The sequence below is a fragment of the Xenopus laevis genome, chromosome 6S (genome assembly GCF_017654675.1).
Source record: "Xenopus laevis strain J_2021 chromosome 6S, Xenopus_laevis_v10.1, whole genome shotgun sequence".
In the NCBI taxonomy this organism is placed as follows: Eukaryota; Metazoa; Chordata; class Amphibia; order Anura; family Pipidae; genus Xenopus; species Xenopus laevis.
The window spans coordinates 98146630-98168151 of NC_054382.1; the positions used below are offsets into that span (position 1 = coordinate 98146630).

At 37.5% G+C, this 21522-nt stretch overlaps 1 protein-coding gene across 2 annotated transcripts in view; it reads left to right on the forward strand.

Moving 5' to 3' along the window:
* asxl3.S (ASXL transcriptional regulator 3 S homeolog) overlaps positions 1-21522 on the forward strand; it is a 68167-nt gene that overhangs the window by 40073 nt on the left and 6572 nt on the right. For both annotated transcript variants that reach the window (XM_018223690.2, XM_018223691.2), the window contains 6 exons: positions 5185-5302; positions 6457-6576; positions 7095-7258; positions 10936-11032; positions 17154-17259; positions 19050-20925. In XM_018223690.2, coding sequence (XP_018079179.1) covers positions 5185-5302; positions 6457-6576; positions 7095-7258; positions 10936-11032; positions 17154-17259; positions 19050-20925 — 2481 coding nt within the window. The remainder of the gene's footprint in view (positions 1-5184; positions 5303-6456; positions 6577-7094; positions 7259-10935; positions 11033-17153; positions 17260-19049; positions 20926-21522) is intronic.

The window sequence follows — 21522 nt, forward strand, 5'->3', positions numbered from 1 at the left end:
GCAGAAGTCTGCACTGCTGGAGCAGCAATATTAACTAATGTGTTTTTAAAAACACATGTTTTCCCATGACAGCATCCCTTTAATGGGGCACATGATCTTTATATAGTTGATGCCCCTGTAGTTAATGGGGCACATGATCTTTATATAGTTGATGCCCCTTTAGTTAATAGGGCGCATGATCTTTATATAGTTGATGCCCCTTTAGTTAATGGGGCACATGATCTTTATATAGTTGATGCCCCTTTAGTTAATAGGGCGCATGATCTTTATATAGTTGATGCCCCTGTAGTTAATGGGGCACATGATCTTTATATAGTTGATGTCCCTGAAGTAAATGGGGCACATGATCTTTATATAGTCGATGCCCCTGTAGTTAATGGGGCACATGATCTTTATATAGTTGATGTCCCTGAAGTTAATGGGGCACATGATCTTTATATAGTTGATGCCCCTGTAGTTAATGGGGCACATGATCTTTATATAGTTGATGTCCCTGAAGTTAATGGGGCACATGATCTTTATATAGTTGATGCCCCTGTAGTTAATGGGGCACATGATCTTTATATAGTTGATGTCCCTGAAGTTAATGGGGCACATGATCTTTATATAGTTGATGCCCCTGTAGTTAATGGGGCACATGATCTTTATATAGTTGATGTCCCTGAAGTTAATGGGGCACATGATCTTTATATAGTTGATGCCCCTGTAGTTAATGGGGCACATGATCTTTATATAGTTGATGCCCCTTTAGTTAATAGGGCGCATGATCTTTATATAGTTGATGCCCCTGTAGTTAATGGGGCACATGATCTTTATATAGTTGATGTCCCTGAAGTTAATGAGGCACATGATCTTTATATAGTTGATGCCCCTGTAGTTAATGGGGCACATGATCTTTATATAGTTGATGTCCCTGAAGTTAATGGGGCACATGATCTTTATATAGTTGATGCCCCTGTAGTTAATGGGGCACATGATCTTTATATAGTTGATGCCCCTTTAGTTAATAGGGCGCATGATCTTTATATAGTTGATGCCCCTGTAGTTAATGGGGCACATGATCTTTATATAGTTGATGTCCCTGAAGTTAATGGGGCACATGATCTTTATATAGTTGATGCCCCTGTAGTTAATGGGGCACATGATCTTTATATAGTTGATGCCCCTGTAGTTAATGGGGCACATGATCTTTATATAGTTGATGCCCCTGTAGTTAATGGGGCACATGATCTTTATATAGTTGATGCCCCTGTAGTTAATGGGGCACATGATCTTTATATAGTCGATGTCCCTGTAGTCCTTGCAAGGTATATAATCCATGTTTATCTACCTTGCAAGGACTAAACCTGGAGTCACTTCTGTTTCCATGTTTGACGGAAAATAGTATCTTCAGTACAAGCCCTATTTATTAAACTCATGTTGTACAAGAGCATATAATGTCCCTTTAACTGCAGAACTTGCTTGCTATTTACTGTAAATAGAGAACTGAAATGCCCTCACTTGCCTGACGCCCGTTTGGATCATTACAATTTAGATATCTGAGTGTTCCTAATCTTTAGTTTTCGTGAGCTGTGAAAATATGCTGTAGGCTTTTTTAACTCGAGACTTAACACTATTTTCTAGACGTCTGTCTTTATTATTATGTAGAAAGAAGTCTGATATTTACTTGTATGAATAAAATTGCCATATCTATGTTTATGTTTTATGGTGATAATGATTAATGTTATGCGTTGTCTAAAATGGCATGTGCTTTTAGCAGGGGTTTTATTCCGAGCAGTGAAACAATGATTACCTCTGTAATTTACTGTTTGTTCTATGCATCTTCATAATTGGTTTGATGTTATAAAATGTGCAATAAAATTGGAGCTGTTGCAGTACACATAACAATAGAAACATGATTGAAGTCAAAGCCATGGTGAATCATTCTTTTTTATATGATCCTACAAAACAAATGAATGTGCTGTGTTCTTTTCTACTGATTTAACTCTTATTCATTGGGCTGGCTAAATTGAGTTCCTTCAGCTTTATTATGGTGTTTTGCCTTTGATCAGTATTGTATTGCATTTGAATGCTTACATGTTACATGTTGGGATGGTTTTTTTTTTGTTGTTTTTTTTTTTATTTTTAAAAACCTGGTGTAAAATGAGAGGTTAATAATGCAACATTGTTTAAAATGGAATCTTGAAACTGTTAACTATGTATAAGCATGACTGGCCTCTGATTAATAAGGGCTAGACATATTTCTGTTTTACTAGTCTATATTTATTGTTGTTGTTATTGCTAGACTATTTTGTTGTCTGTACTTATATTACTCACGTATTTGTGGTTTCAAATGTGAAAAGATGATCTACAACGTAATAATCTAGCTATAAGTATAGTCTTGGGAGTGTTAGAGGTTTTCTAATTAACAGTTATTCTGTAAATAATGTTTTTTATACTTAGCAGTTACTCTCTGTAGCTTGAAAAATATTTGCTTGTTTTTTTTTTTTATTGGTCTGTGTGAGTTTTATTTTGTTATATTTTATTATGCTGCTTTATTATGTTGTTTCTCAGTTACAATGATTCTGACAAATACATTGTCACTGCTTATGTAATTGCTCTAATTATCCCTTAGCTTGAAGGGGCCCAATTAATTAAAGGAATTCTTTATTAGTTCCCAACCTATCATGTAAGATTGTTTGGTGTATGTATGTAAGGGGAATGTATTGAATACACATAAAGATTACAGCATTCCTTCATTTGAAGGATTTTGAGGACCTTGAACATTTTAACATTTTAAATTCATGAAAATATTTTTTGTCTGAGAATTTAGATTTCTCTAGGGCATGTACATAATTAACCATTACTTATATTTTGGGCTTTTGGTTGATGGGTGGGTATAGTGCTTCAGAGCAGCCTTTAGACATTAAGGGACCCTGAACTGATTGCAAAAGGCAGTGGTAATATATACCTTGTTTATAATATTCTGCCTTTCTTCTATTAAGGACTGTAATTTAATGTCTACAAAGGTACCTTAGAAAATATGTTTATAATTGTATTTCCTTAGGGTGGGGGCTTATGAAAAACACATGTCAACAAACTGGCAGCAGTTGTCTCAGGGGCTTTATGTTATTGTTAAGGGGAGTAGGTGTTTAGTTTTTCTACATATCTGAGCAACTGTCATAAAACATAAAGGTTTTTGTTTTTAAAATATAGTTTATTAGTTTGATAGATAGAAAATACTTACAAGGGAAAATGGTGAGAAAACAGCCATTGGCTTTAAATCCTGGGCATAAATAGTGAAAAGCTGATGGAACTCTGTCCCTTTTTACGGGACCTAAATATAGTCTGGAAGTCGGTTGAAATAACTGGTCTGGAATTTACTATCTTTCCCATTTAATTATTAAAGTGTGTTGAAGGAATAGGCTTTACAGTATTATTGGGAATCATGGAAACCAGAAAGATTAATCTTTTTCATGTACAATGTTTTATATAAGCCAGAGGTATTCCAAATAAAGAGTTGATGTTTTTAAGCTACGAGAATGCCAGATTTACCACCATTATTTTACACTATTTTAGACCTTTGTAAGAAAGTTCTGGTGGAAGTCACTCTAAGAAAAAGCATTAAAAAATTACGCTGTTTTTTACACTGTGAAGCCTAATGATTTTTGCCAAATTATTCTGCTGTTTTTTGCACTACATAATAAATCTGCCCCCTAGCGTGTTGATTGCCTCGATCACGGGGACATCTTTTTGGGTCCTGACCTCTAGCATAAAAATCTATGTTATAGGACCAAGGTAATCATGTTTTTACTACTAGTTTCATCCTAATAGACAGGGTTCCCTTTTTCATTACCTTCGCATTAAAGAATATGTACAGAATATATATATATATATATATATATATATATATATATATATATATATATATATATATATATATATATATATATATATATATATATCCACAGGACTTCATATTTAAATGTTCTTTTGAGCTAGTGGTTTTTAATCACTGTGAATTTTGTAACTGCAGTTTTATTGCTTCTACTAGCAGCTACAATTGTTTTAGACTTATAATTTCCAGCAAAGCCATAAAGATACCAGTAACAGTACAAGCGATTGTGGCACATAGAAGTTGCTGCATTCTGCTACTCTGTCCAATCATAAAACGAAATAACGTGAACATCAACACCACTAATATGAACAGCTCCTTTGACCTTTTCCTGTATCTGTGCTTTTGTAGTTTATTTAAGCGGAAGCATTCCCTAATCTAATGTTAATATAACATAATCTCCAAGGCATGGGTGGGCATTTCTTAGCCCTCCAGTCTAAGAGAAACTTGCATATTGCTGTCCCTCTTAATGTGAATGGATAAATGATTATTATTCTGGGGAAATTCACAAGATCTGACAATAAACTTGTCACTGAAAATGTAAAACGACACGTCATTTTATTTTTCGGCTGGTTATCATTAGGTAAGATGCAACATTATCCTTTTAAAGACAAAGGAAAGACAGAAAAGGACTCCACCTTTTTCTGTAAGGAATATTTTTTCCCCCCTTCTTGGGATTATCGTGCAGCCTTCCTGCTGGTGCCTCGAAGGTTAATCTCTGGAGTCAAAACAGACAGAAGCCCAAATGCGTGCGAGTATTCTGCGATTAGGACCGATCCTTCATCTTCATAGCAATAAACGATTCCTGCCATGTTCAGTGATTTTTTTTTTTTTGTGCAGCACTCCACACGGCTGAGCGAGTGCATCAATACTGTAGTCCTTACATGCTGTACATACTGATGACACTCTGTTTAACTTGATTGACTGAGCAGGCTACCGGAGCAGATGCACCTGCAAGAGATATGCACACATATTTCCAGCACTCCTCGCTTTCTATTTGACTTGGAAATCATGGTCCTTGATGTGGTGAATCTGAGGTAGTACAATCGGCTACAGATGCCTTTGTTGTCATAGGCTGTGATGCAAATGCAGTAATGTGCTGTCTTGTTTGCCTTTTGAACTACAAGTTTTAATTGTGCATTTTCTAAGAATGTTCAGTACGTAATTGATGAGGTCTGGCAGCTGCGAGGCAGATACAAAATGACGTGTTGTGAAGATATTTCATGTATTGCTTACACAGTGGTTGTGTTAATGTATTGCTGCCTGATGTTACTGGTTAACCTTACACTGTATTCTGTCTCTTTGTTTAGGCTTTGAGGCAGCAGCAGAGGAAGAGAAATGGGGTCTCTATGATGGTAAACAAGACTGTGCCTCGTGTCGTCCTGACACCTCTAAAGGTGTCTGACGAGCAGTCGGATTCACTTTCAGGTAAAGAGGGAGAGGACTAAGCAATTTAAGAGATACCAATGCCCAGGCATTGTTAGGGAACAACAGAGTGGTAGGGCTGCAGAACCACAGGCTATTTCAGATTTCCTCTTGCCATTGAGAACTGATGAAATGCATGTATATAAGCTATCAATATTTCCATCTGCCTCTTTCCAAACACAGATAAAAATAGGTGTTAGAATGCCGACTGTATTACAGAATGCCAAGACTGCTGCAAATTGATCTGAAAAACCCTGGCTCTTGTAATTTAATGTTGGCTAAATGTATGCAAATATAACTGTTACACAGTATTACTTAGTCTTTTGTTTCACATCAAATATTTATCGGTGTATCCGTAAAATAGAAAAATGCACATTTTAAATATCTTTACAGTCAGGCAGGTCTTCCTTTGGCCTCTGACTATTTGAAAGTGTAATTGGTTTTGTTCACTTGAATGTTTGTCCTTCTGTCAAAGTGTCACCAACCTTTTTAGCTTTCTGGGCTCATGGGAGTTGTAGTTCAACAACAGTTTGTGGGCTTCAAATTCAGCATCCCTGCTTTAAATATTATCAACTAAAAGGAATATTCATTATTACTGGAACTATCATGTACTTTGTATTGTCACTTTAGTTATAATGGTATTAATGATGGTTACTTTCTGAGTTCTGCGATTGAGAATGGGGGGATTTGTTTACATTGCGGCACAAGGGGGGGGATCACTATTTCAATTGAAAAAAAAAACCTTTTTCAAATAATTTGACATAATTGAGAGAAGCTGAAATGTAACATCACATGCAGAGATTATAGAGCCCTTACTTGGTTAATGTTGATGATTCCGACTTATAAATAATTTCAAAAGCAGGGTACAGCCTCTTTGGGGTTTCTCTTCAAAGCTCTGCATTAGCTGTATGCTATCTCTCTTATCTATTGTAACACTCAGCAAGTTATTGATTGCGTTCATATATGATTCAGCGTTCTGCTCTCTAGCTCTCTTTCTCATGTGTTGAAAGAGGTTTTGTTGAAAATTAAAAAAAAAAAAAAGCATTCTTTGCGCTTGCTGTTAAAGGAAACAGATAATAGTGATCTGTTATAGAATTGTGATAATGATACAATAACAATATATTATATAATAATATAATTTAATTCTTTTCCGTAAGGTTCTGAGTCTAAAAACGGTGAAGCAGACGGTTCTGATAAAGAAACTAAGCAAGGGCAAAAATCACCTCCTGGTAAACAAACAAGTCAACATTTAAAGCGGCTGAAAAAATCAGGCTTAGGTAGGTAGAAGTGTTTTTTGTATATGTGTGTTTATATATACAGTGAAAGCTCAATTTTTCATTCCCTTTCCAAAAATGTATGTGTTTGTATGTGTGTGTGGACAAAACCTTGAGAAAGGTTCCTGTGTGGAACCGAAACGTCGGTGTAATAAACCATCATCTTTATTCATCAGATAACCTTTTTCCTCCTTTTTTGTGCAAATCCTGTGAGTGCCAGTACTTGAGACTCTATATTTACAAAATTTACTTGAGCACCCAGGTCTCTTTATTTACACTTAGCTAGTACTTATGGTGTTTATATATATATATATATATATATATGTATGTATGTATGTATGTATGTATGTATGTATGTATGTATATATATATATATATATATATATATATATATATATATACATACAGTATATAGCTCTATTTATGGAACCATGTTGAAAAAGGGGGGTCTTTTTCCTGCCTTTTTAAAGTAGTTTGTGTATTAATTAATACAAATCCAAACTTTTCTTTCTTTAATGTAGGGCATTTGAAATGGACCAAAGCCGAAGATATTGACATAGAAACTCCGGGATCAATTTTAGTAAACACTAATCTGAGGGCTTTAATAAACAAACATACATTTGCTTCTTTACCACAGCATTTTCAGCAGTACCTTTTGCTTCTACTTCCTGAAGTGGACACGCAGGTAGGAATGTTTCATATAGTCGTTAGCAATAAGTCATATATTGTGTGGTGTTACAATGTACTGCTAAGCAATAGCGGTTGAATACAGTAGAATGTTTTCATATTTAGTTACAGAACTTACATTCACTACGTGCAGTGTATAAGATACATTTCCAAGTTAGAATTACGAAGTGTTCAAATTGCGAACAGGTGTAGTTTTGACTATCACTTATTTTTTTGCCTAACTACTGTGGTCAACACTTCTCCAAGCAGCCTGTAAATACAAAGCTATTACCCTTATCACTCGCCTTCTTTCTCTGAAGTGTAAAACTGTTGCTAAAACACAGGCAACACAGCTCTTAAAGAAATAAATGCATCCTCCACAAGGTGTCATTAAATCTATATGAATTCAGTGTCATTCAAGCTTTTCCCTTCCATAACTCTATTTATTTTAATTCCTAAATGGCAGCATTGCTATTTCTGCTGTCTAAATATGTTTTTTCCTTGTAACTCTGTCATCTCAAGAGGTTTTGCTGAGCAAATTGCTTTGTGGTGTTTGCAAAGAATTTCTGTAAAGGTAAAGCCCAGTATATTGTTACTCGATTATTCTGCAGCAGCACAAAAGAAAAAACCTCTTAATTCACCCCTCCTTTTACTTGAATGTACCCAGCTCCACACATTGCAAACGCGGGTCAGGCATCTAATGTTTAAAAACATGGCAGTCGCAGATTCGAAGCTGCTATAAAGCACCCTGGGTGGCTTTGTCTGACATTGACCTAAATGCATATTTGGATATATTCAAGCGAACCTTTGGTAAGAAATTTCACCCAATCAATATGCAGTATTAAAATGCCTGAAAGCAATTTTTACTGACATTTTTTTGACAGATGGACCTGTTTTGTTTTCTCTGTAATAATAAAACAGTACCTTTTACTTGATCCAAACTAAGATATAATTATTCCTTGCTGGAAAGCAGAACTAATCTATTGGGTTTATTTAAAGGGATACTGTTATGGGAAAACATGTTTTTTTCAAAACGCATCAGTTAATAGTGCTGCTCCAGCAGAATTCTGCAATGAAATCCATTTTTCAAAAGAGCAAACAGATTTTGTTATATTCAATTTTGAAATCTGACATGGGGCTAGACATATTGTCAGTTTTCCCAGCTGCCCCCAATCATGTGACTTCTGCTCTGATAAACTTCAGTCACTCTTTACTGCTGTACTGCAAGTTGGAATTATATCACCCCCCCCCCAGAAGACTAACAACAGAACAATGGGAAGGTAATGCGATAGCAGCTCCCTAACACAAGATAACAGCTCCCTGGAAGATCTAAGAATTCAGTTACATTAAGTAGGAGAAATAACAGCCTGCCAGAAAGTAGTTCCTTCCTAAAGTGCAGGCACAAGTCACATGACTGGGGCAGCTGGGAAACTGACAGTATGTCTAGCCCCATGTCAGATTTCAATGAATTTCAGTGCAGAATTCTGCTGGAGCAGCACTATTAACTGATGCGTTGTGGGAAAAACATGACAGTGTCTCTTTAATGATTAATAAAAAATTTCTAGTAGAATGAAGGTATGAAGATCCCAATTATGGAAAGATCTGTATCCAGAAATCCCCAGGTCCCGAGCATTCTGAATAGCGGGTCCCATAACAGTATATGGCCAGACTGAAACACCAGAAACAGGAACATTAAAAGTTAAACTTCAATTTTGGAATAAATGTGGAAACAAAATGGAAAGCAGTTGAAAACAGTTATTATTTCTGGGAAACAATCTAACTGAACTGAAAACAGTGTTTGTATGTTGAGCAATCACCTTTAATGAGGATCAATAACCCCCACAAACTAGATCACTTAAATTTCAAGCTTGACAACTACTGAACAAAAAATGTAAATAAATTAAAAAAAATTGAAAATATTGGAAATATTTTTGCAAATGGCATTCTTAAAAATTCTATCATAAAAGTTCCTTTTTGTCGTGTTTCTCTCACTGGTCATGGAATCTGTCACTTAAACATACGACGTAGCAGATATTGGAAGTAGCTAGCATTTTTCTGTTTAGTGAAAAAATGTACTTTAGGGGGGGAAAAAATGTCAAAACTGCCAGAAACAAGCCAGTTGTTTCGATTTAGTAAGAAAAGTAGAGTAGATAATATTTCATCTGAACTCCTCACAGAACTTAAACTGTGTAAATAGCTTTTTCTGGTGAATGCTGCATGAAAAATATATGTATAGTCTCCTAAATCTTTTATTCTAGATCAGGGGTAGGCAACCCACGGCTCTGGAGCCTCATGCCATGTCGTCTATACAGCCCTCGCACCTGCTGGCGGCTTCTTGAGTGTGAGACCGCAGTTAGCTTACCGTAGTCAAACATTCAGGAAGCCGCCAGCAGGTATGAGGGCTGTAAAGACGTCCCAGGAGTGACAGGCAAGACCGAGCCATAACAAGATGATTAATCATGGTCCTTACTGCGGTCACACACTCAAGACAAGAGAGGGAAGATCAGCATGGAGCTTCAGAAACAGAAGTCACATTAAACAGATGAGAACATTATCATTTAATAGGGCTGTATTCAGTGTTTAATTTATTTCAAAGTAGCCCTTCACATATTAAAAAAAGGTTAAAAAATGTAAGTGTTTATAAGCTGTGTTATGTTTTGCGGGTCCAGACTATTTTTCTTTAGTGGACGAAATAAGCCCCAAGGTTTTATTTGAGTACATTAAATATATTCACCCAAAAGAGATTTATTGATGGCTGTAATGCCAAGTATTTTATATTTTATGATATTTTATGATAATGTATCAAAGTTGTTGTCCTGCTGTCTACACATGCTAAAACTATCTTTTGATCCTTCTAAATAATTATTTAAATACCATTGACAAACTCATGCCTTGCCCACAAAAACCCCTACCATGAAATACTGATCTAATTTTGTAGATTTCCAAAAAATAACATTTCCAAATGCATATTTTACCAGACCTGTGCAGATCTGATTTCATCCTGGTTATCCATTGCACAGTAATTTCTTCTGCTCTTTAATCATTGTGTTTTGATGCTGGAATCACAGCACAGAGGTAATGCCTTTTCCACTGATGTAAATAAAGCTGTAAATCTTTCACACTGGCAATGTTAATATGGCTCAGGAGGACACAAAACACTGTTGTTTAAAGTGGGCCTTTATGTTCTCTTTCAATGCAGCAGCATTTACCTAACATTAGTTATTAGAATAAAATATTTCCAAATAGTTCTGTCACAACACGACTCTCAGATAAAATAGTTAAAAATGAGGAATGTTCAAACCATCATCAAATATAGAATGGGCTTGCGGAATCTTAAGCACATTTTGTTTAGATTTCCATTTCTGAGCAAAATAAACGTCCATTTAACATTACAGAAAGCATTATTACTTCATCTCTTGATATTTCCTTTAACCAGTACAAAGGAAAATTAGCATATAGTCACTCTTTGGAAAGAAAGAAAAACTGGCACACACAGAAAGGGCAGTATATTAACATTTAAATACCTTTGAAGTGTATGCTTAAAGTACCTTAATGTATGACTATTTTAGCCAGTGAAATAGTTGAATCAACAGTTTTTAATCTTTTTTTGCTCTTTCAAAGTTCAAAAAAATGTGCATAGGTGTTTTGCTTTCTATTATTTGTTTTTCAAGGTATTTCATATTTGTTACCCTCCAGATGGGAAGCGATGGGGCTTTACGCCTTAGTAATTCGGCTCTGAACAATGAGTTTTTCGCGTATGCAGCACAAGGTTGGAAGCAGAGATTATCAGAAGGTAAATAATGAAAAAGATTGAAAAGATAAATTCGAATCAGACTTAATTTCTGGATTCAAACTGATATTGTAAAGAAAATACTGACTAATATTTATGGTAGTGCTGTCCAACTTCTGTGGTACCGAGGGCCAGAATTTTACTGGCCTATGTGGTTTAGGGCCGATAATAAAAGTTAGTGTTGGCCACTTCCCCTTTTAAACCACACCCACTGTAAACCACACCCATGTTACCACAAGAACTTTTAAGATAATATCCACATTAACGGTGGTAGCACACCAAAAAAACCAAACAGTTGGTGCTCACTGCAGGGAAATCACTCATATGTGAAAAATTTAAGTCATGTTAAAACATACCCGTAAATTCATATGCCTCATATGAATACAGCAACCCCCAACACATGATTAAACACCTTAGGGGCCCATAACAACAATTTCCAAATGCTAACAAACCCCTGTCAGGCTTACATCCCACAGGTAGCGTAGGGCAAGCAGAGAATGGCACGCACAAGCAGCACTGGGCAAGCAGAGAATGGCACACACAAGCAGCACTGAGTAAGCAGAGAATGACACACACAAGCAGCACTGGGCAAGCAGAGAATGGCACACACAAGCAGCACTGGGCAAGCAGAGAATGGCACACACAGGCAGCACTGGGCAAGCAGACAATGGTACACACAGGCAGCACTGGGCAAGCAGAGAATGGCGCACAAGCAGCACTGGGCAAGCATAGAATGGCACACCCAAGCAGCACTGGGCAAGCAGAGAATGGCACACACAAGCAGCACACACAAGCAGCACTGGGCAAGCAGAGAATGACACACACAGGCAGCACTAGGCAAGCAGAGAATGGCACACACAAGCAGCACTGGGTAAGCAGAGAATGGCACACACTGGCAGCACTGGGCAAGCAGAGAATGGCGCACAAGCAGCACTGGGCAAGCATAGAATGGCACACCCAAGCAGCACTGGGCAAGAAGAGAATGGCACACACAGGGAGGGAAGGCAGAACAGAGCAGGAGACAGGGAAACCTATCATTCTACATACAGTGACACAGTGCTGGTGCTCATTAGCATTTTGAATAAGGTGTGAACAATGTGGGTAGTTTCAGTCTGGGTCTCAGGTGTGAACAGTACCTTTAGGTTTTTGTTTTTGCAGTTAAAAGTGATTGAAAAACATTGTAAAAAGTTATATATGCAGCACCACTTTTTCTTCAGTGTTAGCAGCTGGACAGTTTCACTTCTGTTTCACGCTTCCTATTTCTGTGCATTGTGCCACATTGCCACTGTGCATTTTGTTATATTCAATTTTGAAATCTGACATGGGGCTAGAAATATTGTCAATTTCCCAGCTGCCACAGTCATGTGATTTGTGCTCTGATAAACTTCAATCACTCTTTACTGCTGGACTGCAAGTTGGAGTCATATCACCCCTCCCTTTCCCCTCCCCAGCAGCCTAACAACAGAACAATGGGAAGGTAATGAGAGAGCAGCTCCCTAACATAAGATAACAGCTCCCTGGAAGACCTAAGAACAGCAGTTTAGGGCAGCTACACACCAGGAGATTAATCGCTTGCGATAAATCGCTGCTTCTCTGGGCAACTAATCTCCTGCACTCTCCAGTAAAAAGCTTTCCCATAGGTAATAATGTGACTCGCTGGTTGTAAAACACGTGTCGCTCCAGTCTCCCAAAATTGATACAAGAGAAAATTCAAGCGATTTTGGGAGACTGGAGTGACACATGTAGAAGCATCGATTTATCGCTAGCGATCAATCTCCTGGTGTGTCACTGCCATAATAGTAAAAGCCAAGTCCCACTGAGACTGATTCAGTTACATTAAGTAGGAGAAATAACAGCCTGCCAGAAAGTAGTTCCATCCTAAAGTGCAGGCGCAAGTCACATGACTGGTGCAACTGGGAAACTGACAAAATGTCTAGCCCCATGTCAGATTTCAAAATTGAATATAGAAAAATCTGTTTGCTCTTTTGAGAAATGGATTTCAGTGCAAAATTCTGCTGGAGCAGCACTATTAACTGATGTGTTTTGGAAAAAACATGTTTTTCCATGACGTTGTCAATTTCCCAGCTGCCCCTGGTCATGTGACTTGTGAATAATAGATCCTGTGCCTGTATTCATAAACATAGGGATGGATTGAATCCCTATGTTTATGAACACATGATATGCATATGTGTCACTATTTAAGCGCCTATACAGGCATGCACTAATCACTCTGATGAAGTGTCAGGTTTACTGACACGAAACGCGTTAGATGTAACCCCCCTCTACAATTTTAATGCGCTCAATAAAGCCGAAAATTTGATATTCAAACGCCAGACTCCGTTGTTGCTTTGAACGGCGCTCCGCATCGATACCACTAAAGTAAGAGTGAAGCCGGCTGGAAGGAGCCGAAGTATCGCGAGAGCTGCGGCTGAGCAGGAGCCGGCGTGTCACGGATGAGCTCCGCCATTAGCCGCATCTTTCTTTCGTTTGTTGTATTAACTGATGTGTTTTGGAAAAAACATGTTTTTCCATGACATGTTGTCAATTTCCCAGCTGCCCCTGGTCATGTGACTTGTGAATAATAGATCCTGTGCCTGTATTCATAAACATAGGGATGGATTGAATGTATAATTTTGGGTTTGTATTTGAAACCTAATTTCTGAATTAGGGCCTATAAGAGAGGGCAGACAATTGGGAATGGTAGTTCTTTTTTTAGCAGTTTTTTTTTAGTTGTAGTTTTACAGTAGAAAGTTGGAGGAGGAGACTGCTGGAATATTAGCAGAAGAATATCTGTAAAACCATGAATGATGCAGTAAGGAATGATGGGGCAATTGGAGTGAAAAAGAGTGAAATATGGGAGCAGAGGCAAAGAGAAGAAAAATAATGCAGCATGCAAAAGACGAGGAAGCATGCAATAGGAGATGATAAGAACAAATGTGAATGGGGCAAGTATTATATTTTACTCTGTTATACAGGTATGGGATCTGTTATCTGGAAACCTGTTATCCAGAAATCTCTGAATTAAAGAAAGGTGGTTTCCCATAGACTCCATTTTATCTAAATAATACATTTTTTTAAATGATTCCCTTTTTCTCTGTAATAAAAAACAGTACCTTGTACTTGATCCAAAACAAGTTATAAAAATTAGGTACCTCCGCTTATACTCGGGACGGCTTATACTCGAGTATATACGGTAATTAATCCTTACTGGAAGCAAAATTAACATATTGGTTATTTAATGTTTACATGATTTTCTAGTAAACTTAAGGTATGAAGATCCAACTTTAGAAAGCATTCTGGTTAACAGGTCCCATACCTGTACTGTCATCATATCCTTAGACACCTGCAAAGGTATGGGCAGTCTTAAAGGCATATGGAGCATTTATTTATATATTGAAACTAACAAACAAAATCCATGGTTGCCAACATACACTGCCTTTGCTAGTTGTATGTATAGTTAACAAGCCATTTTTTGGTTTGTGACTACAGAGGCTAGAATTCTGTTATGATTACTTCAAAAACCCACAACTTAGTTCTACATACAGTCACAGTTGTTACATATTGCTCATCCATCTTTTTTGTATAGTTTGACACCAGTAAGCACACACACAGGCTTCTATGCTGAAGAGGGAAAAATGCCGGGCTCTGCATTAAAATCATTGGCAATGTGACTTGTATCCATTATCACTGAGCCAGTGAAATATTTATTAATGAAAATCTCCCTCTTCTCCAACAGTGTCAGTAGTGTCTACACTGTAAAGTGATGCAGCAAATGTGTAAACCTGTTTGGGGGTGCAACAGATACCTGTTTCATAGTTTCAAAACATTTCTTAGGATCAGGCATTCTGCGAAGATGTTAGGGACATTAGGTTAATGTTTGTGGACTTACAAATGTATGTTAGCATACATAAATAAAGTACATTTTTGCATAAACATATGCTAGTTTGGGTATCCAATAGGAATGCACCGAATCCACTATTTTGGATTCGGCCGAACCCCCCAAATCCTTTGCGAAAGATTCAGCCAAATATCAATCCAAATCCTAATTTGCATTTACAGATAAGGGGTGGGAAGGGAAAACATCTTTTACTTCCTTGTTTTGTGAAAAAAAGTCACGTGCTTTCTCTCCCCGCTCCTAATTTGCATATGCAAATTCGGATTCGGATCGGCCAGGCAGAAGGATTTAGCCGAATCCTGCTGAAAAAGGGTGAATCCTGGCCGAATTCCGAACCTAATCCGGAATTCGGTGCATCCCTAATATCCAATGAGGGGAAGCAAACCGTAAGGTATAGTCTGACCTTATAGGTTTTAGGAAAATTGTCATGGCTCTTAAGAGGGAGGGGGGCAGTATACACCCTTGTTCAGTGTGAATGCAACAAACATCACTTGTGCTGAACATACTTTGTGACTGTCTGTATGAATGTGGAAAAATCTGTAGTGTTTATTTCTTGAGCTAAACAAGGTAATTGAAGCTACTCTGTGTTGGACCTTGTGAGGCGAATAATTAAATTGCCAGTACACAAATAAGTTCATTATAATCGGGGATTATCTGTCGAAAATAGGAGTTGTGTAATAGCAAACTATGGAAAATTACATTTATGTACAGTAGAACCCCAGTTTTACTTAAAGGGATCCTGTCATCGGAAAACATGTTTTTTTCAAAACGCATCAGTTAATAGTGCTACTCCAGCAGAATTCTGCACTGAAATCCATTTCTCAAAAGAGCAAACAGATTTTTTTATATTCAATTTTGAAATCTGACATGGGGCTAGACATTTTGTCAATTTCCCAGCTGCCCCTTGTCATGTGACTTGTGCCTGCAGGAGAGAAATGCTTTCTGGCAGGCTGCTGTTTTGCCTTCTCAATGTAACTGAATGTGTCTCAATGGGACATGGGTTTTTACTATTGAGTTGTTCTTAGATCTACCAGGCAGCTGTTATCTTGTGTTAGGGAACTGTTATTTGGTTACCTTCCCATTGTTCTTTTGTTTGGCTGCTGGGGGTGAAAAGGGAGGGGGTGATATCAGTCCAACTTGCAGTAAAGCAGTAAAGAGTAATTGACAATATGTCTAGCCCCACGTCAGATTTCAAAATTGAATATAAAAAAATCTGTTTGCTCTTTTGAGAAATGGATTTCAGTGCATAATTCTGGAGCAGCACTATTAACTGATTCATTTTGAAATTTTTACCATGACAGTATCCCTTTAAGAAAATGACAATTGTGTTGTGAAAGTTATAGTTGCACATTTTGGGTAGGAGAGGGTTCATTAGGGATGGTGCATGGGACATCAGTCCAGTCTCTAAGCATATGTGGTTGCTATTTTCTGAATTCTGTGGTGTGTCTCATAAAATAATATACATGACTTTTATGTACCTGCAATAGCATGAGGTATGTTAAAGCCGATACTAAATTTACCAGTAGAATTTCAGATTTCACATATTTATACAGTTTAAAAATAGAGGATACCCTAGGTGCATGTACAGATCCTAGGCCAATTGGGTAGGTGGAGGTAAGAGCGTAGGGTAACTCCTATCCTTTATATACCTTCTTTATAACAGATGGAAAGGTACAGTCCCAGAAGTTTCAGACGCCAAACAGCTGAAGACAACATTATCTTCAGATCATTCTAATCTTTTGTTTTTATGTTGCTTAAAAGTAAATATGCAAATTACTAGTGATGCACCGAATCCAGGACTCGGCCTTTTTCAGCAGGATTCAGCCGAATCCTTCTACCCGGCCGAACCGAATCCGAACCATAATTTGCGTGTGCAAATTATGGGCAGGGAGGGAAATCATGTGACTTTTTATCACAAAACAAGGAAGTAAAAATGTTTTCCCCTTCCCACTCCTAATTTGCATATGCAAACTAGGACTCGGGTTCGGTATGCGGCAAAATCTTTCGTGAAGGATTCGGGGGTTCTGCCGAATCCAAAATAGTGGATTCGGTGCATCCCTACAAATTACAATTTTGCTGGGTTGAGTCGAAATTTTTGCTGGATAATCTGTATTGATCTTAATCAAAAAATTATTTTTATCAAAAAATGTACAATACATTATACCTGTACATACATAGTTTACATAGAATACATTTAATGTGTTCTTTTGTTATTATTTTTCTCAACAGGGGAATTCACACCAGAAATGCAAATGCGCATCAGACAAGAAATTGAGAAAGAAAAGAAAACTGAATTGTGGAAAGAAAAGTTTTTTGAAAGGTTTTATGGAGAAAAGTAAGAGAAAATAGCTAACAAACACAAGTTTTTGCTAGTAAAAACAATTTTAGAAATATTTTTAATATCTTTAAGTTTTTGAGTAACATCATAATCGGAAGTGCCCTAGACTGTTTACTCAAATCTGATTTTAACTGAAAGTCACAGCTGTCTTTTGACCAGACTGCTCCAATCTTGATTTGCAAAGTTATTATTGCTGCACACCTCTCATTTAACATATGTACATATTGTTGACCATCAAGGTAGTGGATTTGGAAGACACAGTGAGGTATAAAAAGGAAGGTTTACACCATTTCTTTTTCATATGCATACAGTGGGAAAAATAAGTATTGAACACATCAGCGTTTATTGCTCAGTAAATATATTTCTAATGGGGCTATTGACACATACAAAGAACTCAAAACAATTAAGTCCATAAATGATGTTATGTCCAATGTTATGTGCAAGTGAAATGACACAGGTAACAAGTATTGAAAAGAGCTCTCTCAACACCTTCACAACCTTATTGCTGACAGTTTGTGTGGAAGAATGGGACAAAATCACACATGAGCAGTGCATGCAACTAGTTTCTCCATACAGGAGGCATCTTGAAGCTGTCATTACCAACAAATAAATTTCAGTAAGCGTGTTCAATACTCGATTCTCTTTGTCATTCCACTTTACTACACATAACTTGTGCATGTGTACCTATGTATGTGCACACACACTTAGTAAACCAATCCTTAAGTCTAGCGAACCAATGCACCATAGTGATTGGATTATTGGAGAGTTTATATACCGAGGATTTCCGGTAATGTCAGGGCACACAGGCAAATTCGGGGAGATTAGTCGCCCAGAGACAAATCTTCTTTTTTCGGACGATCTATCTCCCCAAACTGCCTTCCCGTCGGCTAAAATGTAAATCCTCGGTATATAAACTCTTCCAATAATCCAATCACTATGGTGCTCGCTAGACTTAAGGGGGGGTTTGTGTGTGGGTGTGGGTGTGTGTACATACACACACAATGGTGCTTGAAAGTTTGTAAATTTATATTTTTGTATGCAAGTGACCTAAAACATCTGCTTTTCAAAAAGTCCTAAAAGTAAACTGAGGAAGCTGCTCGGATAAGTAGTAAAAATGTCTTCAATGATTACTCAGCTATTCCAGTTGCTCTAGATTTACTTCTTCTAGATATACCATAAACTGTTAATGAAACCTTCATAGACATAAGAGTAAAGTATTTAGAAAGGGGTCACATACAGAATAGACTTGTGAAAACAGACCTCTGCAAGGTGATTTAGATGAATTGCAATGAAAAAACACAAAGCTGTATAAATTTGGCAGCAATTTTAGCCTGCGAGTCCAGGCTGGTGCAGTTGTGAGTGAAGAGGAGCACTGGCCCGGAGTAGCAGGTAAGCGATTATAATCACTGAAGTGTGCCTAACATTTAGGCACACACCTTTGTTATTATACCTTTGGTTTTCGTTATGTTAATTATTTCATTTACGTGTATTTGAATTAGTGTGCCCAGTCATCTAAGCAGACAAATCCACCCCCAGTCTTCTGTGTTCAGAAGAATCTTTCATAATGCATGATTATACCACATATGCTGTAGAAACAATTAAGATCCATCATCTGTATGGAGTGTACCTTGTTTTTAAAACAATTGAATTCACATTGCAATAAAGCAAAAGACAATATAACAACAGGGCAAAAACTTAACTTAAATTTTATTTCAGTCAATAAAACCACCAGTATATTTTGCTCTAGAATGTTGTGCTAGAGTTATTTTATGTATTCTTTTTGTCAGGTCTGGGATGTCTAAAGAAGAATCCATACAATTAGCATCTGGTCAAAACAGGTGTGAAGATGAAATCAGTACAGTAGATACATCCTACAGCTTCTCTGGTCCATCTATCCAATGTAATAACAGTGTGAAAATCAACAATGAAACACCAGTTTTAATGGAAAAAGTTGCGTTAGCGGGACCCATTGAAACACCAAAGAATGTACCTGCCAAGGGACTCATAAGTGAAACAGAACTGGAAGATCTAGTAATACCTGAAGAATCTGTTATCCAGGAGGAAATTGCTGAGGAAGTAGAGACTACCGTTTGTGATCAGGAAGAGGAAGAGAGGACTGAAACTGAAATGCCAGAGCAGCTGGAAAATCAGGACACTAAAGAGGAAGAAAAAGGAATGTGTGAAAATGTAGAGTTATGTGTTGTTATGGAAGATGATATATTGCCTAATTTAGATGGTAAAGTGAAAGAAGAAAAATCTGAAGATCTTGAAGGTGATGTGTTGGAAGAAGCCAATCAGATGGCTGAGAGCACATCCTCTTCTCCAACTCTTTCTTCTCACAGCTCTCCCAATGAATCTGTTGGAAAGGATTCTCAAATTTTGCAAGAATTAAATGTATCCGAAGAGAATGATAGCTCTTCTTTACTAGTTGATGCTGAGTGTTCTGAAGAGGCTACTGCTGTAGAGATGGAACTAAACAGTGAACCAGATGAACAGTACTCAGAAGCAGCATGTGTATCAGAAACTTCCTTTTCCTCAGAGAGCCCAGAAGAGACATGCCATAGCATTCCATCCCCGTGTGGTGACACACAGTCTGCATCTGAAGATCCTTACACACCTGCATCTGTTGATGCTGCTTTTCTGTCAGAAGTTTCAAGCTCCGAAAATGTTGAATCAGAAAGTCAGCAAAAGCACATAGATGAAAGCCCCCCAACATCACTCACTTCAGACATTTCTCCAGTCTCATCTTCACCTGTTGGGTCAGAAGCATCCCGTTCTTCAAACCATCCTCTCACATCAGAAGCATCCCCAGCATCTAATTTACCTTTGACCTCTGAAGCATCTCCAATGTCTGATATACCTTTCAACTCAGAAACCTCTTCAGTTTCATCTGTTGCTTTGGCATCAGAAACAGGTCTTACTACAATTGTACCCCCACCTTCTGAGGCATCTTCTGTTTATAGTCCACTTACAAACGAGCATCTCATGCATCAGCAAGAGGCTTCACCAACATCGTCAGATGAATCACAATCTCCCTTAAAGGATGAAACAGATGATTTCTCAGAGACATCACAGGTTGATGCTAATATTGAACAAGAAAACTCTGAAAATCTAAATTATCACTCAGAATCCCATAATGAAGAAATTTTAAATCAGAAGCATTTCCCATCTAAGGTAGAGAATGATAAACACCATACTGCAGCTGCATCAGAAAAATGTCCACCAGAAATTATAACCATAAAAAACGATTCAACCCATTATCGCATAGTTGAGAAAAAATATTTTCCTCCTCATGATGACTCTCAAGGATATTTTTGTAAGAAAACAGACTCTATTCAGTTTAAATCCCATGAAAAACTGAATACTACAAATGCAGAAATTACTGGATATGTTGAATCAAGCAGAAGTAAGTCACATAAACAAGGAAGTTTTCAAATAACTAAGTTATCTGAACACAGCAAGCAAGTAGAGCCAATAAGGACTGAAAGCCGTGAGCCTGAACTTTCAAAACGAAAGACACTGGAATTACATAATTTTGGTATACTAAAGGAGAAACGACCACGAATAGATGATGATTATCATATCAGAACATCATCTGTTTCAAGTCAGGCAGAAAGAGAACCACCGCAACCTCGCGAAGAGCCCAAAGTTCCACCTCTAAAGGTATGGTGACAAGTATTTGCCAAAGATAAAATTAATGTAAAAGGGATATAGAATATGTAGACCCTTTTCTGCATTCCTCTGATCCTTCCAACTTTTCTTCCCTCTACCTGTCATGTTTTCAGTTCCTCTCTTTTCTTACTCTGCCCTCTATTGTCCCTCTTGTAAATTATCCTGCTTGTATAAACACGAAATAGTATTTAATAACAGGCAGTATACAGTATAGTAGTGGTCTTCTCAGATCCCATTTTAATTGTACTTTCTGCCATGGGCTGACTGCTAGTTTGACAGTGTTAAATCTGAGGTCCCAGACTAAATCTGTCTGTGCATGTTAATAACTGCTAGTTTGGTTATATTGATAAACAGGTAAATTTTTACTTGATATGACTAAGTCACAAACAGGTCTCCTCTACATTTTGGCTTGGATCAAGGATAAGGTCACCATGAGTGTCCTTGAGAATGCCATCAGCTGCAGGCAACCTTGTTGTTCTTGGCCTATTCAAGTTTGCAACCAGCTTGAATGATACATGAATGAACCCAGTCCAAAATACAGTATATTGTTTTAGTCCCATATATGGACCAATGGGTTATAGATTTGGT